We start from the raw sequence: 24,171 nt of genomic DNA on the forward strand, positions 1-24,171 counted from the left end.
ATGGCGGGAGCTTGAGGAGCGCAGAGAGGAAGAGGGAGAGACAGGAGGGGAGGTAGGGAGTGGTAGAGAGATGGCGGGAGCTTGAGGAGCGCAGAGAGGAAGAGGGAGAGACAGGAGGGGAGGTAGGGAGTGGTAGAGAGATGGCGGGAGCTTGAGGAGCGCAGAGAGGAAGAGGGAGAGACAGGAGGGGAGGTAGGGAGTGGTAGAGAGATGGCGGGAGCTTGAGGAGCGCAGAGAGGAAGAGGGAGAGACAGGAGGGGAGGAAGGCAAAAGAGGAGAAGATACAGTTCCATCTGTTGTGGGAGGGTTGTGGCCTGGAGAGAGAGAGAGCAGCTTTGAATCCAGGTTGTGCCACTTGCCAACTGTGTCCCGGAGTCCCTAGTGGGGACACCAAACTGGCAGAGAGAGGACTGTGGAGCAGGCGGGGGCGGGGGGGGGGCATGTTGGCTGCAGCCGGTGTGTGTTGGGGGGGGGGGGGGGGGGTTGTAGTGGTTTATGTGTAGGCCAGAGCTATTTGCTGAACAGGACTGGCACTGCCACCCATTCTGCCCCTTATCCCACCCATTCTGCCCCCTATCCCACCCATTCTGCCCCCTATCCCACCCATTCTGTCTCTCCCCACATCTCTATATCCACCCTTCTCTCTTTCCAGAAGTGAACCAGACAGCAGAAGGGAGAAATGGGTGTGTTTGTTCTCTGACCATCTGGATTGGCTCAGCCTGGACACATGTCATGTAGGCATCATGGAGCCATAAGTCCCTCCCTCACATCTCACTGTTTAAGGAACCTGCGTGGTTCTGGTACCGCACCTACAGACATTTTTTGCTTATAAATGGATCTGTGGACACCGTAGATCTAAATGGCTAGCATTGAGCGCTAGCCCTGATTCTCACGGAAGCACTTTAGCCTGTGTGAAGCAGGATGTGATGTCTGAAACCGCTTGAAGCTGCGATGTCCCTTCTGCCATTTCATTGGCTCTTTGGAATTACATCGTAACACAGCAGGAGAGGGTGGTTTCGTTGCTGTAGCACATTCTGAGATTGTTTTATATATTATTGATTTAAATAATTCATAGATTTTAAACAAACAAATAAAACACTTTGTTTGTCATAGACGGACAATGTTAATATGAGATGAAAGTCAAGTTCCTAACGAGTTCAGGAAGCAAAGCTAGAGATCTGTGAGACGTTCACGGCGATGGGGGCAGGCGTTTTCTCTTAACACTAAATATACAAATATGTATTTTACAATTATAAGGGAGGTGAAATCTTATAGTTAGTTGTTTTATAAATTGATTATGCTATATTTAGGAAATATGTAAGTAATTTCAGGCCTTATTCATACAGTTATGTCGAATAGGAAATACGTCATATAAAATATTTAATTGTCATATTTGTACTGTGTACTTGAGCTTGTGTCCTCAAATGTGAGTACAACTCATCAGTTTATTAAAAATAATTAAAATACTAGAAAGGTGAGATTTGAACCTTCCTTGGAGTATGCAGCATTACTTGTTATTGTTTTTGGCCTCTAATGATTAATCATTACTTTTGGGGATTATGTAGATTACATTTTCGTTAACATTTAGTTACGTTTAAGAGTTACCAGGCTACCAGTCTGAGCAGGCTTAAGGTGTGGGATCAATTTTAATCCAGCTTTAACAGGCACTAGTCAGTAGAGGAATCTGCATCCCAAATGCCACCCTATTTCCTAGAGTACTACTTACAAATGTAGTGCACACTATAGGGCAAAGGGTTCCATTGGGGATTCATACAGTGATGAGGGTATTTTCTATTGGACTGTGTAGGAGGGGGAGGAGTGGATGGTACAGCTAGCTGCCAATGTGTTGTGGTGGCCTCTAGGTTGAAGGTATAAAGCACATGACCTCTACTGATGAAATCACTGTCACTGGGGGACTCTGGGCCGTGTATCACTGGGGGACTCTGGGCCGTATATCACTGGGGGGACTCTGGGCCGTGTATCACTGGGGGGACTCTGGGCCGTATATCACTGGGGGACTCTGGGCCGTATATCACTGGGGGGACTCTGGGCCGTGTATCACTGGGGGACTCTGGGCCGTGTATCACTGGGGGACTCTGGGCCGTATATCACTGGGGGACTCTGGGCCGTATATCACTGGGGGACTCTGGGCCGTATATCACTGGGGGACTCTGGGCCGTATATCACTGGGGGACTCTGGGCCGTATATCACTGGGGGGACTCTGGGCCGTATATCACTGGGGGGACTCTGGGCCGTATATCACTGGGAGGACTCTGGGCCGTATATCACTGGGGGACTCTGGGCCGTATATCACTGGGGGGACTCTGGGCCGTGTATCACTGGGGGACTCTGGGCCGTATATCACTGGGGGACTCTGGGCCGTATATCACTGGGGGACTCTGGGCCGTATATCACTGGGGGACTCTGGGCCGTGTATCACTGGGGGACTCTGGGCCGTATATCACTGGGGGGACTCTGGGCCGTGTATCACTGGGGGACTCTGGGCCGTATATCACTGGGGGACTCTGGGCCGTGTATCACTGGGGGGACTCTGGGCCGTATATCACTGGGGGACTCTGGGCCGTATATCACTGGGGGACTCTGGGCCGTATATCACTGGGGGACTCTGGGCCGTGTATCACTGGGGGACTCTGGGCCGTATATCACTGGGGGGACTCTGGGCCGTATATCACTGGGGGACTCTGGGCCGTGTATCACTGGGGGGACTCTGGGCCGTGTATCACTGGGGGACTCTGGGCCGTGTATCACTGGGGGGACTCTGGGCCGTATATCACTGGGGGACTCTGGGCCGTGTATCACTGGGGGACTCTGGGCCGTGTATCACTGGGGGCACTCTGGGCCGTATATCACTGGGGGGACTCTGGGCCGTATATCACTGGGGGACTCTGGGCCGTATATCACTGGGGGACTCTGGGCCGTATATCACTGGGGGACTCTGGGCCGTATATCACTGGGGGGACTCTGGGCCGTATATCACTGGGGGACTCTGGGCCGTATATCACTGGGGGGACTCTGGGCCGTATATCACTGGGGGGACTCTGGGCCGTATATCACTGGGGGACTCTGGGCCGTATATCACTGGGGGGACTCTGGGCCGTATATCACTGGGGGGACTCTGGGCCGTATATCACTGGGGGACTCTGGGCCGTATATCCCTGGGGGGACTCTGGGCCGTATATCACTGGGGGGACTCTGGGCCGTATATCACTGGGGGGACTCTGGGCCGTATATGATCAAATCACTGTCACTGGGGGACTCTGGGCCGTATATGATCAAATCACTGTCACTGGGGGGACTCTGGGCCGTATATCACTGGGGGACTCTGGGCCGTATATCACTGGGGGGATTCTGGGCCGTATATCACTGGGGGGACTCTGGGCCGTATATGATCAAATCACTGTCACTGGGGGACTCTGGGCCGTATATGATCAAATCACTGTCACTGGGGGACTCTGGGCCGTATATCACTGGGGGGACTCTGGGCCGTATATCACTGGGGGGACTCTGGGCCGTATATCACTGGGGGGACTCTGGGCCGTATATGATCAAATCACTGTCACTGGGGGACTCTGGGCCGTATATGATGAAATCACTGTCACTGGGGGACTCTGGGCCGTATATGATGAAATCACTGTCACTGGGGGACTCTGGGCCGTATATGATGAAATCACTGTCACTGGGGGACTCTGGGCCGTATATGATGAAATCACTGTCACTGGGGGACTCTGGGCCGTATATGATCAAATCACTGTCACTGGGGGACTCTGGGCCGTATATGATCAAATCACTGTCACTGGGGGACTCTGGGCCGTATATCACTGGGGGACTCTGGGCCGTATATCACTGGGGGACTCTGGGCCGTATATGATGAAATCACTGTCACTGGGGGGACTCTGGGCCGTATATGATCAAATCACTGTCACTGGGGGACTCTGGGCCGTATATGATGAAATCACTGTCACTGGGGGGACTCTGGGCCGTATATCACTGGGGGACTCTGGGCCGTATATCACTGGGGGACTCTGGGCCGTATATCACTGGGGGGACTCTGGGCCGTATATCACTGGGGGGACTCTGGGCCGTATATGATCAAATCACTGTCACTGGGGGACTCTGGGCCGTATATGATCAAATCACTGTCACTGGGGGACTCTGGGCCGTATATGATCAAATCACTGTCACTGGGGGACTCTGGGCCGTATATCACTGGGGGGACTGGGCCGTATATCACTGGGGGGACTCTGGGCCGTATATGATCAAATCACTGTCACTGGGGGACTCTGGGTCGTATATGATGAAATCACTGTCACTGGGGGACTCTGGGCCGTATATGATCAAATCACTGTCACTGGGGGACTCTGGGCCGTATATGATCAAATCACTGTCACTGGGGGACTCTGGGCCGTATATCACTGGGGGACTCTGGGCCGTATATCACTGGGGGACTCTGGGCCGTATATCACTGGGGGGACTCTGGGCCGTATATCACTGGGGGGACTCTGGGCCGTATATGATCAAATCACTGTCACTGGGGGACTCTGGGCCGTATATGATCAAATCACTGTCACTGGGGGACTCTGGGCCGTATATGATCAAATCACTGTCATTGGGGGGACTCTGGGCCGTATATGATGAAATCACTGTCACTGGGGGACTCTGGGCCGTATATGATGAAATCACTGTCACTGGGGGACTCTGGGCCGTATATGATCAAATCACTGTCACTGGGGGACTCTGGGCCGTATATGATCAAATCACTGTCACTGGGGGACTCTGGGCCGTATATGATCAAATCACTGTCACTGGGGGACTCTGGGCCGTATATGATCAAATCACTCTCACTGGGGGACTCTGGGCCGTATATGATCAAATCACTGTCACTGGGGGACTCTGGGCCGTATATGATGAAATCACTGTCACTGGGGGACTCTGGGCCGTATATGATCAAATCACTGTCACTGGGGGACTCTGGGCCGTGTATCACTGGGGGACTCTGGGCCGTATATCACTGGGGGGACTCTGGGCCGTATATGATCAAATCACTGTCACTGGGGGACTCTGGGCCGTATATGATCAAATCACTGTCACTGGGGGACTCTGGGCCGTATATGATCAAATCACTGTCACTGGGGGGACTCTGGGCCGTATATGATGAAATCACTGTCACTGGGGGACTCTGGGCCGTATATGATGAAATCACTGTCACTGGGGGACTCTGGGCCGTATATGATGAAATCACTGTCACTGGGGGACTCTGGGCCGTATATGATCAAATCACTGTCACTGGGGGACTCTGGGCCGTATATGATCAAATCACTGTCACTGGGGGACTCTGGGCCGTATATGATCAAATCACTGTCACTGGGGGACTCTGGGCCGTATATGATCAAATCACTGTCACTGGGGGACTCTGGGCCGTGTATCACTGGGGGACTCTGGGCCGTATATCACTGGGGGACTCTGGGCCGTATATCACTGGGGGACTCTGGGCCGTATATCACTGGGGGACTCTGGGCCGTATATCACTGGGGGACTCTGGGCCGTATATCACTGGGGGGACTCTGGGCCGTATATCACTGGGGGGACTCTGGGCCGTATATCACTGGGGGACTCTGGGCCGTATATCACTGGGGGGACTCTGGGCCGTATATCACTGGGGGACTCTGGGCCGTATATCACTGGGGGGACTCTGGGCCGTATATCACTGGGGGGACTCTGGGCCGTATATCAATGGGGGGACTCTGGGCCGTATATGATCAAATCACTGTCACTGGGGGACTCTGGGCCGTATATGATCAAATCACTGTCACTGGGGGGACTCTGGGCCGTATATCACTGGGGGACTCTGGGCCGTATATCACTGGGGGGACTCTGGGCCGTATATCACTGGGGGGACTCTGGGCCGTATATGATCAAATCACTGTCACTGGGGGACTCTGGGCCGTATATGATCAAATCACTGTCACTGGGGGACTCTGGGCCGTATATCACTGGGGGGACTCTGGGCCGTATATCACTGGGGGGACTCTGGGCCGTATATCACTGGGGGGACTCTGGGCCGTATATCACTGGGGGGACTCTGGGCCGTATATGATCAAATCACTGTCACTGGGGGACTCTGGGCCGTATATGATCAAATCACTGTCACTGGGGGACTCTGGGCCGTATATGATCAAATCACTGTCACTGGGGGACTCTGGGCCGTATATGATCAAATCACTGTCACTGGGGGACTCTGGGCCGTATATGATCAAATCACTGTCACTGGGGGACTCTGGGCCGTATATGATGAAATCACTGTCACTGGGGGACTCTGGGCCGTATATGATCAAATCACTGTCACTGGGGGACTCTGGGCCGTATATGATCAAATCACTGTCACTGGGGGACTCTGGGCCGTATATGATCAAATCACTCTCACTGGGGGACTCTGGGCCGTGTATCACTGGGGGACTCTGGGCCGTATATCACTGGGGGACTCTGGGCCGTATATCACTGGGGGACTCTGGGCCGTATATCACTGGGGGGACTCTGGGCCGTATATGATCAAATCACTGTCACTGGGGGACTCTGGGCCGTATATCACTGGGGGACTCTGGGCCGTATATCACTGGGGGGACTCTGGGCCGTATATGATCAAATCACTGTCACTGGGGGGACTCTGGGCCGTATATCACTGGGGGGACTCTGGGCCGTATATGATCAAATCACTGTCACTGGGGGACTCTGGGCCGTATATCACTGGGGGGACTCTGGGCCGTATATGATCAAATCACTGTCACTGGGGGACTCTGGGCCGTGTATCACTGGGGGGACTCTGGGCCGTATATGATCAAATCACTGTCACTGGGGGGACTCTGGGCCGTATATGATCAAATCACTGTCACTGGGGGACTCTGGGCCGTGTATCACTGGGGGGACTCTGGGCCGTGTATCACTGGGGGACTCTGGGCCGTATATGATCAAATCACTGTCACTGGGGGACTCTGGGCCGTATATGATCAAATCACTGTCACTGGGGGACTCTGGGCCGTATATCACTGGGGGACTCTGGGCCGTATATCACTGGGGGGACTCTGGGCCGTATATCACTGGGGGACTCTGGGCCGTGTATCACTGGGGGGACTCTGGGCCGTGTATCACTGGGGGACTCTGGGCCGTATATGATCAAATCACTGTCACTGGGGGACTCTGGGCCGTGTATCACTGGGGGGACTCTGGGCCGTGTATCACTGGGGGACTCTGGGCCGTATATGATCAAATCACTGTCACTGGGGGACTCTGGGCCGTGTATCACTGGGGGGACTCTGGGCCGTATATCACTGGGGGGACTCTGGGCCGTATATCACTGGGGGACTCTGGGCCGTATATGATCAAATCACTGTCACTGGGGGACTCTGGGCCGTGTATCACTGGGGGGACTCTGGGCCGTATATCACTGGGGGGACTCTGGGCCGTATATCACTGGGGGACTCTGGGCCGTATATGATCAAATCACTGTCACTGGGGGGACTCTGGGCCGTATATCACTGGGGGGACTCTGGGCCGTGTATCACTGGGGGGACTCTGGGCCGTATATGATCAAATCACTGTCACTGGGGGACTCTGGGCCGTGTATCACTGGGGGGACTCTGGGCCGTATATCACTGGGGGGACTCTGGGCCGTATATCACTGGGGGACTCTGGGCCGTATATGATCAAATCACTGTCACTGGGGGGACTCTGGGCCGTATATCACTGGGGGACTCTGGGCCGTGTATCACTGGGGGGACTCTGGGCCGTATATGATCAAATCACTGTCACTGGGGGACTCTGGGCCGTATATGATCAAATCACTGTCACTGGGGGGACTCTGGGCCGTATATGATCAAATCACTGTCACTGGGGGGACTCTGGGCCGTATATGATCAAATCACTGTCACTGGGGGACTCTGGGCCGTATATGATCAAATCACTGTCACTGGGGGACTCTGGGCCGTATATGATCAAATCACTGTCACTGGGGGGACTCTGGGCCGTATATGATCAAATCACTGTCACTGAGGGGACTCTGGGCCGTATATGATCAAATCACTGTCACTGGGGGGACTCTGGGCCGTATATGATCAAATCACTGTCACTGGGGGGACTCTGGGCCGTATATGATCAAATCACTGTCACTGGGGGGACTCTGGGCCGTATATGATCAAATCACTGTCACTGGGGGACTCTGGGCCGTATATGATCAAATCACTGTCACTGGGGGACTCTGGGCCGTATATGATCAAATCACTGTCACTGGGGGACTCTGGGCCGTATATGATCAAATCACTGTCACTGGGGGGACTCTGGGCCGTATATGATCAAATCACTGTCACTGGGGGACTCTGGGCCGTATATGATCAAATCACTGTCACTGGGGGACTCTGGGCCGTATATGATCAAATCACTGTCACTGGGGGACTCTGGGCCGTATATGATCAAATCACTGTCACTGGGGGACTCTGGGCCGTATATGATCAAATCACTGTCACTGGGGGACTCTGGGCCGTATATGATCAAATCACTGTCACTGGGGGACTCTGGGCCGTATATGATCAAATCACTGTCACTGGGGGACTCTGGGCCGTATATGATCAAATCACTGTCACTGGGGGACTCTGGGCCGTATATGATCAAATCACTGTCACTGGGGGACTCTGGGCCGTATATGATCAAATCACTGTCACTGGGGGACTCTGGGCCGTATATGATCAAATCACTGTCACTGGGGGACTCTGGGCCGTATATGATCAAATCACTGTCACTGGGGGACTCTGGGCCGTATATGATCAAATCACTGTCACTGGGGGACTCTGGGCCGTATATGATCATATCACTGTCACTGGGGGACTCTGGGCCGTATATGATCAAATCACTGTCACCTGGGGACTCTGTGGGCCGTGTATCACTGGGGGGACTCTGTGGGCCGTGTATCACTGGGGGGACTCTGTGGGCCGTGTATCACTGGGGGGACTCTGTGGGCCGTGTATCACTGGGGGGGACTGTGGGCCGTGTATCACTGGGGGGACTGTGGGCCGTGTATCACTGGGGGGACTCTGTGGGCCGTGTATCACTGGGGGGACTCAGTGGGCCGTGTATCACTGGGGGGACTCTTAGGGCCGTGTATCACTGGGGGGACTCTGTGGGCTGTGTATCACTGGGGGGGACTGTGGGCCGTGTATCACTGGGGGGACTGTGGGCCGTGTATCACTGGGGGGACTCTGTGGGCCGTGTATCACTGGGGGGACTCTGTGGGCCGTGTATCACTGGGGGGACTCTGTGGGCCGTGTATCACTGGGGGGACTCTGTGGGCCGTGTATCACTGGGGGGACTCTGTGGGCCGTGTATCACTGGGGGGACTCTGTGGGCCGTGTATCACTGGGCGGACTCTGTGGGCCGTGTATCACTGGGCGGACTCTGTGGGCCGTGTATCACTGGGGGGACTGTGGGCCGTGTATCACTGGGGGGACTCTGTGGGCCGTGTATCACTGGGGGGACTCTGTGGGCCGTGTATCACTGGGGGGACTCTGTGGGCCGTGTATCACTGGGGGGACTCTGTGGGCCGTGTATCACTGGGGGGACTCTGTGGGCCGTGTATCACTGGGGGGACTGTGGGCCGTGTATCACTGGGGGGACTCTGTGGGCCGTGTATCACTGGGCGGACTCTACTGTACCATAACACACATCCCCCATATCCACACCATCTGTCAGAGAGAGAGAAAATATAGACTACATGAGAGTGGATGGACTGTATCAGGTAGGGGTGTGTGGGGATCATGCGTTCCCAGGGGCAAAGGTCTGTTGAAGAGGTGTGTATCTCCCGAGTGGCACAGTGGTCTAAGGCACTGCATCGCAGTGCTAGCTGTGCCACTAGAGATCCTGGTTCGAATCCAGGCTCTGTCGTAGCCGGCCGCGACCGGGAGACCCATGGGGCGGCGCACAATTGGCCCACCGTCGTCCAGGGTAGGGGAGGGAATGGCCGGCAGGGATGTAGCTCAGTTGGTAGAGCATGGCGTTTGCAATGCCAGGGTTGTGGGTTCGATTCCCACGGGGGGCCAGTATGAAAAATAAAAATGTATGCACTCACTAACTGTAAGTCGCTCTGGATAAGAGCGTCTGCTAAATGCCAAAAATGTAAATGTATGGATGTAGTCAGTGTATGAAAGGTTTGTGTGTGTGTTTGAACAGCAGATTGATGTGGATCTTGTGTTCCCAGGGGTAAAGGGCCGTTGAAGAATACCTCTGATGTCATCAGTGCTGCTAAGAAGATTGCTGAGGCTGGATCCAGGATGGATAAACTGGGCCGCACCATCGCAGACCAGGTAATATACACACTGATACCCATCTCACCATCTAGCACTCTTCTCACTTTATCATTAGCTCTATCCTCCTCTCTATTCCTACATATCTCTCTCTATTCCTACATATCTCTCTCTATTCCTACATATCTCCTGTCTATTCCTACATATCTCTCTCTATTCCTACATATCTCTCTCTATTCCTACATATCTCTCTCTATTCCTACATCTCTCTCTCTATTCCTACATATCTCTCTCTATTCCTACATATCTCTCTCTATTCCTACATATCTCTCTCTCTATTCCTACATATCTCTCTCTATTCCTACATCTCTCTCTCTCTATTCCTACATCTCTCTCTCTATTCCTACATATCTCTCTCTATTCCTACATATCTCTCTCTATTCCTACATATCTCTCTCTCTATTCCTACATATCTCTCTCTATTCCTACATCTCTCTCTCTATTCCTACATATCTCTCTCTATTCCTACATCTCTCCCCGATCCCCCATGCCCCCTCTCCCCGATCCCCCATGTTTCCTCTCCCTGATCCCCCATGTCCCCTCTCCCCGATCCCCCATTCCCCTCTCCCCGATCCCCCATGTCCCCTCTCCCCGATCCCCCATGCCCCCTCTCCCCGATCCCCCATGTTTCCTCTCCTTGATCCCCCATGTTTCCTCTCCCTGATCCCCCATGTCCCCTCTCCCCGATCCCCCATGTCCCCTCTCCCCGATCCCCCATGTCCCCTCTCCCCGATCCCCCATGTTTCCTCTCCCTGATCCCCCATGCCCCCTCTCCCCGATCCCCCATGCCCACTCTCCCCGATCCCCCATGCCTCCTCTCCCCGATCCCCCATGCCCCTTCTCCCCGATCCCCCATGTCCCCTCTCCCTGATCCCCCATGCCCCCGATCCCCCATGTCCCCTCTCCCCGATCCCCCATGCCCCCTCTCCCTGATCCCCCATGCCCCCTCTCCCCGATCCCCCATGTCCCCTCTCCCCGATCCCCCATGTCCCCTCTCCCTGATCCCCCATGCCCCCTCTCCCTGATCCCCCATGCCCCCTCTCCCTGATCCCCCATGTGTCCTCTCCCTGATCCCCCATGTGTCCTCTCCCTGATCCCCCATGTCCCCTCTCCCTGATCCCCCATGTCTCCTCTCCCTGATCCCCCATGTCTCCTCTCCCTGATCCCCCATGCCCCCTCTCCCTGATCCCCCATGTCCCCTCTCCCTGATCCCCCATGCCCCCTCTCCCTGATCCCCCATGCCCCCTCTCCCCGATCCCCCATGCCCCCTCTCCCTGATCCCCCATGCCCCCTCTCCCCGATCCCCCATGTCCCCTCTCCCTGATCCCCCATGCCCCCTCTCCCTGATCCCCCATGTCCCCTCTCCCTGATCCCCCATGCCCCCTCTCCCTGATCCCCCATGCCCCCTCTCCCTGATCCCCCATGTCCCCTCTCCCTGATCCCCCATGTCCCCTCTCCCTGATCCCCCATGTCTCCTCTCCCTGATCCCCCATGTCTCCTCTCCCTGATCCCCCATGTCTCCTCTCCCTGATCCCCCATGTCCCCTCTCCCTGATCCCCCATGTCTCCTCTCCCTGATCCCCCATGTCTCCTCTCCCTGATCCCCCATGTCCCCTCTCCCTGATCCCCCATGTCCCCTCTCCCCGATCCCCCATGTCCCCTCTCCCCGATCCCCCATGTCCCCTCTCCCCGATCCCCCATGTTTCCTCTCCCCGATCCCCCATGTCCCCTCTCCCCGATCCCCCATGTTTCCTCTCCCCATCCCCCATGCCCCCTCTCCCTGATCCCCCATGTCCCCTCCATCTACCCCTCCATCCCAGACACTGTATGTGTGTATGAAAACACATATCCCTCTCTACCTCCATTAGGGTTTCATATTGTCCCAGTATTTTACAAACGTTCCAGGAAATGTTCCAGGATATGTTCCAGGAAATGTCATTCTAAAGCATAAAAATATGTCTGGATTTGATTAGCGCTTTGATCGGCATGAAAATTCAAGCTTGATGCTACCTGAGATTTTATGATCCCTGCATTACATACATTTTATGAGCTCAATCCCCAAAAAGCCCAAATGATTGTCCCGTTATCCAATAGGCTACATATGATTGGTTATAGGCTACCGCACATTACGCATGTCAGAAAAAAACGGTCATAAATGTATGCTCTCTTGGGTAAATAAATGAAACAAGGTCCAGTAATCTTTGAGTGTGGACTGTATTATATGGACTGGGATAGCGCACCCTGTTCAAACAATGAAGCTGGGAGAGAACATGTGATGCTGGTGCAGGACATGTGATGCTGGTGAAGGACATGTGATGCTGGTGCAGGACATGTGATGCTGGCGCAGGACGTGATGCTGGTGCAGGACATGTGATGCTGGTGCGGGACATGTGATGCTGGTGCAGGACATGTGATGCTGGTGCAGGACATGTGATGCTGGTGCGGGACATGTGATGCTGGTGCGGGACATGTGATGCTGGTGCGGGACATGTGATGCTGGTGCGGGACATGTGATGCTGGTGCGGGACATGTGATGCTGGTGCGGGACATGTGATGCTGGTGCGGGACATGTGATGCTGGTGCGGGACATGTGATGCTGGTGCGGGACATGTGATGCTGGTGCGGGACATGCAACCTGCAAAGTTACAATTAAAGGCTAGCAAATGTGATATATTTTGAAATATAATAGGGCCTATGATGCATTACCTTTTGATAATATTTCCCCTAATGTTGTGTGAAGTGAACATTACCTCTTTCTCTCTGTAGTAGCCTATTGACTAAGTTTAATTGTCCTTACCTTCGTCATTGTAATGACGTGCATGAATAATATAGAACTGGAATAGGATGCAGACGGCTTTCGCTTCTCTTCACGAAGATTGAATGGTTAAGGGTCTGAATGAATAACTGCTTTGGATCAGGCCAGGGAGGCCGAGAGGGGAGGCCGGGAAGGGAGCCCTGTTGCCTGGGAAACACAGGGCCTCCATACACATTGCCCAGGCTTTTTGTGCTGTGTAGATACAACACACGAGGTAAGCCGTTACCCGTTTTTTGGCGTGGAGATGGGCACCAGTCCCTTCGACAGTGGGAGAGATGCCCAGATTTCACTGGACAGCTACCGCCCCCTTAAGCTGGGCAGCCCCCAGTCAATTAGATGTTGTCCCACCACCTTCGTCATTGGGTGCATGAAGCTTAGGGATTTATCCCAACAAGTGGGCTGTAAACCAGCGCACCAAACGAAACAAACCGTTACGTCTGGGATGCTGGAACGTCAGGACTATGACAACTGGACTAACTGACAACCTACAATAAATAAGTGATACCTGCAGCTACCCATGATCAGGTCAATGGCACCAGCTGGATCTGATCCTTACATGATGACACCTGCAGTTTTCACAGCGCAGACTGACACAGACCACTCCCTCGTGTGCTGTAGATTCTACAGACAGAAAAGATACACAGACACAAACCAAAAAGAGCCCCACGCATGGGGCTACATGCTACGTACTTCAGCACTCGGCGGTCCCGTTCTGTGAGCTTGTGTGGCCTACCACTTCACGGCTGAGCCGTTGTTGCTCCTAGACGTTTCCACTTCACAAAAACAGCACTTACAGTTGACCGGGGCAGCTCTAGCAGGGCAGAAATTTGACGAACTGACTTGTTGGAAAGGTGGCATCCTATGACGGTGCCACGTTGAAAGTCACTGAGCTCTTCAGTAAGGCCATTCTACTGCCAATGTTTGTCTATGCAGATTGTATGGCGGTGTGCTCGATTTTATTCACCTGTCAACAACGGGTGTGGCTGAAATAGCCAAATCCACTAATTTGAAAGGGGTGTCCACATACTTTTGTGTATAGATAATGTAGATCGTTCTTGAACAGGATGAGGTATCTATTTTGAATGCGATTTGAATGGAATTGATGGAGAGAGAGACTGAGTGCTCGTGTGCGCACTGATTTAAATCAACCACATCCGAGTGACGGGTTGTTTTAACTCTGCAGCTGCAATGAAATATTTAAAAACCGGGCTGATGTGTGTGTCTGTCTATGCACTGTACCCAGGAACACAGTTGGTAGAGAAAACATTTGATTTAGACGCCAGTTTTGTCATGGCCCAGTTTGAAGTTGATTCTGGAGTCAGATGGACATATTTCTGCACAACAGAGTATTGTCTTAGTTGCGATGACACACATGCGCTCCGCTTTAAGGTTAAAGATGCAGCCCAGCTTCGTTGCGTAAGTGTCACTATATTGGCTTATGTTTTGTTTGTATCCAACAAAGTTCTGTTTTGTCCTTCCTCTGTTGGTATGTAGATGTAACAGCTGTTCATTATTGATGTTTAGACTGTTCCGTAAGTCTTCCTACGTAATGTTAGCTTTAGAGGGTACAGGACCTGTTACGTATAGCAATAGGCCTCAGTTCTCCTGCATATTAATCACCCACAGCCAGCGTTCCACATCTCTCTCCACCCCCTCACAGCCAGCGTTCCACATCTCTCTCCACCCCCTCACAGCCAGCGTTCCACATCTCTCTCCACCCCCTCACAGCCAGCGTTCCACATCTCTCTCCACCCCCTCACAGCCAGCGTTCCACATCTCTCTCCACCCCCTCACAGCCAGCGTTCCACATCTCTCTCCACCCCCTCACAGCCAGCGTTCCACATCTCTCTCCACCCCCTCACAGCCAGCGTTCCACATCTCTCTCCACCCCCTCACAGCCAGCGTTCCACATCTCTCTCCACCCCCTCACAGCCAGCGTGCCACATCTCTCTCCACCCCCTCACAGCCAGCGTTCCACATCTCTCTCCACCCCCTCACAGCCAGCGTTCCACATCTCTCTCCACCCCCTCACAGCCAGCGTTCCACATCTCTCTCCACCCCCTCACAGCCAGCGTGCCACATCTCTCTCCACCCCCTCACAGCCAGCGTGCCACATCTCTCTCCACCCCCTCACAGCCAGCGTGCCACATCTCTCTCCACCCCCTCACAGCCAGCGTTCCACATCTCTCTCCACCCCCTCACAGCCAGCGTTCCACATCTCTCTCCACCCCCTCACAGCCAGCGTTCCACATCTCTCTCCACCCCCTCACAGCCAGCGTTCCACATCTCTCTCCACCCCCTCACAGCCAGCGTTCCACATCTCTCTCCACCCCCTCACAGCCAGCGTTCCACATCTCTCTCCACCCCCTCACAGCCAGCGTTCCACATCTCTCTCCACCCCCTCACAGCCAGCGTTCCACATCTCTCTCCACCCCCTCACAGCCAGCGTTCCTCATCTCTCTCCACCCCCTCATCCCTTTAGTTATTTTCCTTTGCTTCTCTTATCCCCCCCTTTTTTCTTTTTCCCCTCATCATATTCCTTCCTCTTCTGTCATCATGTTCCTTCCTCTTCTGTCATCATGTTCCTTCCTCTTCTGTCACCATGATCCTTCCTCTTCTGTCATCATGTTCCTTCCTCTTCTGTCATCATGTTCCTTCCTCTTCTGTCATCATGTTCCTTCCTCTTCTGTCATCATGTTCCTTCCTCTTCTGTCATCATGTTCCTTCCTCTTCTGTCATCATGTTCCTTCCTCTTCTGTCACCATGTTCCTTCCTCTTCTGTCATCACGTTCCTTCCTCTTCTGTCATCACGTTCCTTCCTCTTCTGTCATCACGTTCCTTCCTCTTCTGTCATCACGTTCCTTCCTCTTCTGTCACCATGTTCCTTCCTCTTCTGTCACCATGTTCCTTCCTCTTCTGTCACCACGTTCCTTCCTCTTCTGTCACCACGTTCCTTACTCTTCTGTCACCACGTTCCTTCCTCTTCTGTCATCACGTTCCTTCCTCTTATGTCATCATGTTCCTTCCTCTTCTGTGATCACGTTCCTTCCTGTCTGTCATCACGTTCCTTCCTCTTCTGTGATCACGTTCCTTCCTGTTCTGTCATCATGTTCCTTCCTCTTCTGTGATCAGGTGTGTGTGTGCGTGTTAAGGAGGGAGTGTAAAGTACTTTGATCATTTTAGGAACAGCCTACACTCACACACACTGGCTCTAATGAGTCTGGATGGAAGCCGTCTGCAGTCAGTCAGTCAGCTAACTTGGCGCTCTAGCCCGTGTACCATATTCCCTATGTAGTGCACTCCTTGTGACCAGAGCCCTATGACACCCTATTCCCTATGTAGTGCACTCCTTGTGACCAGAGCCCTGTGAGGCCCTATTCCCTATATAGTGCACTCCTTGTGACCAGAGCCCTGTGAGGCCCTATTCCCTATATAGTGCACTCCTTGTGACCAGAGCCCTGTGAGGCCCTATTCCCTATATAGTGCACTCCTTGTGACCAGAGCCCTGTGAGGCCCTATTCCCTATATAGTGCACTCCTTGTGACCAGAGCCCTGTGACACCCTATTCCCTATATAGTGCACTCCTTGTGACCAGAGCCCTGTGAGGCCCTATTCCCTATATAGTGCACTCCTTGTGACCAGAGCCCTGTGACACCCTATTCCCTATATAGTGCACTCCTTGTGACCAGAGCCCTGTGAGGCCCTATTCCCTATATAGTGCACTCCTTGTGACCAGAGCCCTATGACACCCTATTCCCTATATAGTGCACTCCTTGTGACCAGAGCCCTATGACACCCTATTCCCTATATAGTGCACTCCTTGTGACCAGAGCCCTATGACACCCTATTCCCTATATAGTGCACTCCTTGTGACCAGAGCCCTGTGAGGCCCTATTCCCTATATAGTGCACTCCTTGTGACCAGAGCCCTATGACACCCTATTCCCTATATAGTGCACTCCTTGTGACCAGAGCCCTATGACACCCTATTCCCTATATAGTGCACTCCTTGTGACCAGAGCCCTATGACACCCTATTCCCTATATAGTGCACTCCTTGTGACCAGAGCCCTATGACACCCTATTCCCTATATAGTGCACTCCTTGTGACCAGAGCCCTGTGAGGCTCTCTCCCTCATAATGTCATAATGAGGAGCCTACCTCCTGCGTTAGCTGCATTAGATACAACTACTGTTTGATATTTTATTTAAGCAGCCCTTTAGATCTTCCATGTACCGCTCTAGGAGGAGATGCCTGCCATGTCTATCACCAATTAATACAGCACGGATGCTACCACCTGATGGTCTGAGACAGAACAGAGGGGAGGAAGGTGGAGGGGGACAGCGGCCATGGATTTCACAGCTTTTTGCCCCGATGTGGCTTTTGAAGCTGTTTATTCATTTTAATGAATACAATGATATCCTTCAAAGACAGCAGATGGGCACCATGCTGATTTGTGTGTGTGTCCGTCAGTCCTTTCACTTGTGTGTGTGTGTGTGTGTGTGTGTGTGTGTGTGTGTACGTCTGTGCGCATGTTTGTAAGTGTGTTTGTTGGTGACAGGTTGTGTGTGTGTCTGAGGCAATGTGTGTTTGCGTGTATGAATACCATTAAGGGATTTTTTTTTTTTTTTTTTGCAGCACTCTACCCACAGCCAAATCTTTTCATGTATTTATACTGTAGACTAGAGCAGGGGTGTGTGTAGTGCAGGGTAGGGAGAGCAGGGTAGGGAGAGCAGGGTAGGGAGAGCAGGGTAGGGAGAGCAGGGTAGGGAGAGCAGGGTAGGGAGAGCAGGGTAGGGAGTGCCGGGTAGGGAGTGCCGGGTAGGGAGTGCCGGGTAGGGAGTGCCGGGTAGGGAGTGCAGGGTAGGGAGTGCCGAGACTGATGCCCCTTCAGCCTGACAACCAGACAAGATGTCCCTCTCCTAGACCAGACCCAGGCTAAACCACAGCCTTACCCAACCAGGCTAAAACTCAGCCTTACCCAACCAGGCTAAACCACAGCCTTACCCAACCAGGCTAAACCACAGCCTTACCCAACCAGGCTAAACCACAGCCTTACCCAACCAGGCTAAACCACAGCCTTACCCAACCAGGCTAAACCACAGCCTTACCCAACCAGGCTAAACCACAGCCTTACCCAACCAGGCTAAACCACAGCCTTACCCAACCAGGCTAAACCACAGCCTTACCCAACCAGGCTAAACCACAGCCTTACCCAACCAGGCTAAACCACAGCCTTACCCAACCAGGCTAAACCACAGCCTTACCCAACCAGGCTAAACCACAGCCTTACCCAACCAGGCTAAACCACAGCCTTACCCAACCAGGCTAAATCACAGCCTTACCCAACCAGGCTAAACCACAGCCTTACCCAACCAGGCTAAACCACAGCCTTACCCAACCAGGCTGAACCACACTAAAGCTCAGCCTTCCCGGCATGATAGTGTGAAAAGGGTATAACACTCAGTTAGAACATATTAACCAGGACTGCTTATAGGGACAGAGGGTTAGAACATATTAACCAGGACTGCTTATAGGAACAGAGGGTTAGAACATATTAACCAGGACTGCTTATAGGGACAGAGGGTTAGAACATATTAACCAGGACTGCTTATAGGAACAGAGGGTTAGAACATATTAACCAGGACTGCTTATAGGGACAGAGGGTTAGAACATATTAACCAGGACTGCTTATAGGGACAGAGGGTTAGAACATATTAACCAGGACTGCTTATAGGAACAGAGGGTTAGAACATATTAACCAGGACTGCTTATAGGGACAGAGGGTTAGAACATATTAACCAGGACTGCTTATAGGGACAGAGGGTTAGAACATATTAACCAGGACTGCTTATAGGAACAGAGGGTTAGAACATATTAACCAGGACTGCTTATAGGGACAGAGGGTTAGAACATATTAACCAGGACTGCTTATAGGGACAGAGGGTTAGAACATATTAACCAGGACTGCTTATAGGGACAGAGGGTTAGAACATATTAACCAGGACTGCTTATAGGGACAGAGGGTTAGAACATATTAACCAGGACTGCTTATAGGGACAGAGGGTTAGAACATATTAACCAGGACTGCTTATAGGGACAGAGGGTTAGAACATATTAACCAGGACTGCTTATAGGGACAGAGGGTTAGAACATATTAACCAGGACTGCTTATAGGAACAGAGGGTTAGAACATATTAACCAGGACTGCTTATAGGGACAGAGGGTTAGAACATATTAACCAGGACTGCTTATAGGAACAGAGGGTTAGAACATATTAACCAGGACTGCTTATAGGGACAGAGGGTTAGAACATATTAACCAGGACTGCTTATAGGGACAGAGGGTTAGAACATATTAACCAGGACTGCTTATAGGGACAGAGGGTTAGAACATATTAACCAGGACTGCTTATAGGGACAGAGGGTTAGAACATATTAACCAGGACTGCTTATAGGGACAGAGGGTTAGAACATATTAACCAGGACTGCTTATAGGGACAGAGGGTTAGAACATATTAACCAGGACTGCTTATAGGGACAGAGGGTTAGAACATATTAACCAGGACTGCTTATAGGGACAGAGGGTTAGAACATATTAACCAGGACTGCTTATAGGGACAGAGGGTTAGAACATATTAACCAGGACTGCTTATAGGGACAGAGGGTTAGAACATATTAACCAGGACTGCTTATAGGAACAGAGGGTTAGAACATATTAACCAGGACTGCTTATAGGAACAGAGGGTTAGAACATATTAACCAGGACTGCTTATAGAGACAGAGGGTTAGAACATATTAACCAGGACTGCTTATAGGGACAGAGGGTTAGAACATATTAACCAGGACTGCTTATAGGGACAGAGGGTTAGAACATATTAACCAGGACTGCTTATAGGGACAGAGGGTTAGAACATATTAACCAGGACTGCTTATAGGGACAGAGGGTTAGAACATATTAACCAGGACTGCTTATAGGGACAGAGGGTTAGAACATATTAACCAGGACTGCTTATAGGGACAGAGGGTTAGAACATATTAACCAGGACTGCTTATAGGGACAGAGGATTACAACATATTAACCAGGACTGCTTATAGGGACAGAGGGTTAGAACATATTAACCAGGACTGCTTATAGGGACAGAGGGTTAGAACATATTAACCAGGACTGCTTATAGGGACAGAGGATTACAACATATTAACCAGGACTGCTTATAGGGACAGAGGGATGTGGGTGAAAAGTGGGGATTGGCAGGAGATGCAGGAAGTAAGAGATTGATGCAGGGCAGTGGGTTGGGAGAAGAGTTGGAGAGAGTGAGAGAGAGATGGGATGCAGGGCAGTGGGTTGGGAGAAGAGTTGGAGAGAGTGAGAGAGAGATGGGATGCAGGGCAGTGGGTTAGGAGAAGAGTTGGAGAGAGTGAGAGAGAGATGGGATGCAGGGCAGTGGGTTAGGAGAAGAGTTGGAGAGAGTGAGAGAGAGATGGGATGCAGGGCAGTGGGTTGGGAGAAGAGTTGGAGAGAGTGAGAGAGAGATGGGATGCAGGGCAGTGGGTTGGGAGAAGAGTTAGAGAGAGTGAGAGAGAGATGGGATGCAGGGCAGTGGGTTAGGAGAAGAGTTGGAGAGAGTGAGAGAGAGATGGGATGCAGGGCAGTGGGTTGGGAGAAGAGTTGGAGAGAGTGAGAGAGAGATGGGATGCAGGGCAGTGGGTTGGGAGAAGAGTTAGAGAGAGTGAGAGAGAGATGGGATGCAGGGCAGTGGGTTAGGAGAAGAGTTGGAGAGAGTGAGAGAGAGATGGGATGCAGGGCAGTGGGTTGGGAGAAGAGTTGGAGAGAGAGAGAGAGATGGGATGCAGGGCAGTGGGTTAGGAGAAGAGTTGGAGAGAGTGAGAGAGAGATGGGATGCAGGGCAGTGGGTTAGGAGAAGAGTTAGAGAGAGTGAGAGAGAGATGGGATGCAGGGCAGTGGTTTGGGAGAAGAGTTAGAGAGAGATGGGATGCAGGGCATTGGGTTAGGAGAAGAGTTGGAGAGAGTGAGAGAGAGATGGGATGCAGGGAAAGCGTAGTGATAAGGAAAGCTTCTCTCTTCTGAGAACTGAATCCATTAAGAATGCAAGTGTTTAATTAGCCAGGTAATTACCAGTTGGAGTAGGGTGTTAAGTTATTAACACGCTGGTATTATATTTAGCCTGTCATCTTGGCTGGAGATAGAACCACAGTCAGGAGGATGGAGCTAGCTGTTTACACAGTAACACACATTATCTACACTAACAGTATGGGTCATTTACAGTAACATTAACGTGAATATTAACTGTAGTATACAGTATCTACACTAACAGTATGGGTCATTTACAGTAACATTAACGTGAATATTAACTGTAGTATACAGTATCTACACTAACAGTATGGGTCATTTACAGTAACATTAACGTGAATATTAACTGTAGTATACAGTATCTACACTAACAGTATGGGTCATTTACAGTAACATTAACGTGAATATTAACTGTAGTATACAGTATCTACACTAACAGTATGGGTCATTTACAGTAACATTAACGTGAATATTAACTGTAGTATACAGTATCTACACTAACAGTATGGGTCATTTACAGTAACATTAACGTGAATATTAACTGTAGTATACAGTATCTACACTAACAGTATGGGTCATTTACAGTAACATTAACGTGAATATTAACTGTAGTATACAGTATCTACACTAACAGTATGGGTCATTTACAGTAACATTAACGTGAATATTAACTGTAGTATACAGTATCTACACTAACAGTATGGGTCATTTACAGTAACATTAACGTGAATATTAACTGTAGTATACAGTATCTACACTAACAGTATGGGTCATTTACAGTAACATTAACGTGAATATTAACTGTAGTATACAGTATCTACACTAACAGTATGGGTCATTTACAGTAACATTAACATGAATATTAACTGTAGTATACAATATCTAGAGTAACTGAATGGATCATTTACAGTAACATTAACATGAATATTAACTGTAGTACACAGTATCTAGAGTAACTGTATGGATCATTTACAGTAACATTAACATGAATATTAACTGTAGTATACAGTATCTACACTAACCGTATGGGTCATTTACAGTAACATTAACATGAATATTAACTGTAGTATACAGTATCTACACTAACAGTATGGGTCATTTACAGTAACATTAACATGAATATTAACTGTAGTATACAGTATCTACACTAACAGTATGGGTCATTTACAGTAACATTAACATGAATATTAACTGTAGTATACAGTATATACACTAACAGTATGGGTCATTTACAGTAACATTAACATGAATATTAACTGTAGTATACAGTATCTACACTAACAGTATGGGTCATTTACAGTAACATTAACATGAATATTAACTGTAGTATACAGTATCTAGACTAACTGTATGGATAATTTACAGTAACATTAACATTACATTTACATTTACGTCATTTAGCAGACGCCCTTATCCAGAGCGACTTACATTGAGTGCATACATTATTTTATTTTTTAATTTTTTAATTTTTTTCATACTGGCCCCCCCTGTGAATCAAACCCACAACCCTGGCGTTGCAAACACCATGCTCTACCAACTGAGCTACATCCCTGCCGGCCATCCCCTCCCTTACCCTGGACGACGCTGTGCCAATTGTGCGCCGCCCCATGGGTCTCCCGGTCATGGCCGGCTACGACAGAGCCTGGATTCGAACCAGGATCTCTAGTGGCACAGCTAGCAATGCGATGCAGTGCCTTAGACCACTGCGCCACTCTAGTATCTAGAGTAACTGTATGGATCATTTACAGTAACATTAACGTGAATATTAACTGTAGATTACAGTATCTAGAGTAACTGTATGGATCATTTACAGTAACATTAACATGAATATTAACTGTAGTATAAGTATCTACACTAACAGTATGGGTCATTTACAGTAACATTAACATGAATATTAACTGTAGTATACAGTATCTACACTAACCGTATGGGTCATTTACAGTAACATTAACATGAATATTAACTGTAGTATACAGTATCTACACTAACAGTATGGGTCATTTACAGTAACATTAACATGAATATTAACTGTAGTATAAAGTATCTACACTAACAGTATGGGTCATTTACAGTAACATTAACATGAATATTAACTGTAGTATACAGTATCTAGAGGAACTGTATGGATCATTTACAGTAACATTAACATGAATATTAACTGTAGTATACAGTATCTAGAGTAACTGAATGGATCATTTACAGTAACATTAACATGAATATTAACTGTAGTATACAGTATCTAGACTAACTGTATGGATCATTTACAGTAACATTAACATTACATTTACATTTACGTCATTTAGCAGACGCCCTTATCCAGAGCGACTTACATTATTGAGTGCATACATTATTTTATTTTTTTATTTTTTTCATACTGGCCCCCCCTGTGAATCAAACCCACAACCCTGGCGTTGCAAACACCATGCTCTACCAACTGAGCTACATCCCTGCCGGCCATTCCCTCCCCTACCCTGGACGACGCTGGGCCAATTGTGCGCCGCCCCATGGGTCTCCCGGTCACGGCCGGCTACGACAGAGCCTGGATTCGAACCAGGATCTCTAGTGGCACAGCTAGCACTGCGATGCAGTGCCTTAGACCACTGCGCCACTCTAGTATCTAGAGTAACTGTATGGATCATTTACAGTAACATTAACGTGAATATTAACTGTAGATTACAGTATCTAGAGTAACTGTATGGATCATTTACAGTAACATTAACATGAATATTAACTGTAGTATACAGTATCTACACTAACCGTATGGGTCATTTACAGTAACATTAACATGAATATTAACTGTAGTATACAGTATCTACACTAACAGTATGGGTCATTTACAGTAACATTAACATGAATATTAACTGTAGTATACAGTATCTACACTAACAGTATGGGTCATTTAC

At 50.4% G+C, this 24,171-nt stretch overlaps 1 protein-coding gene across 1 annotated transcript in view; it reads left to right on the forward strand.

Annotated features, from left to right (window-relative positions):
- Positions 1-24,171, forward strand: part of LOC311107277 (catenin alpha-1-like) — a 208,471-nt gene that overhangs the window by 147,431 nt on the left and 36,869 nt on the right. The window contains exon 15 of the mRNA XM_084149757.1: positions 10,260-10,365. Within this exon, the coding sequence (XP_084005883.1) occupies positions 10,260-10,365 (106 nt within the window). The remainder of the gene's footprint in view (positions 1-10,259; positions 10,366-24,171) is intronic.

This window comes from Coregonus lavaretus (assembly GCF_964263955.1).
Source record: "Coregonus lavaretus genome assembly, chromosome: 32".
In the NCBI taxonomy this organism is placed as follows: domain Eukaryota; kingdom Metazoa; phylum Chordata; class Actinopteri; order Salmoniformes; family Salmonidae; genus Coregonus; species Coregonus lavaretus.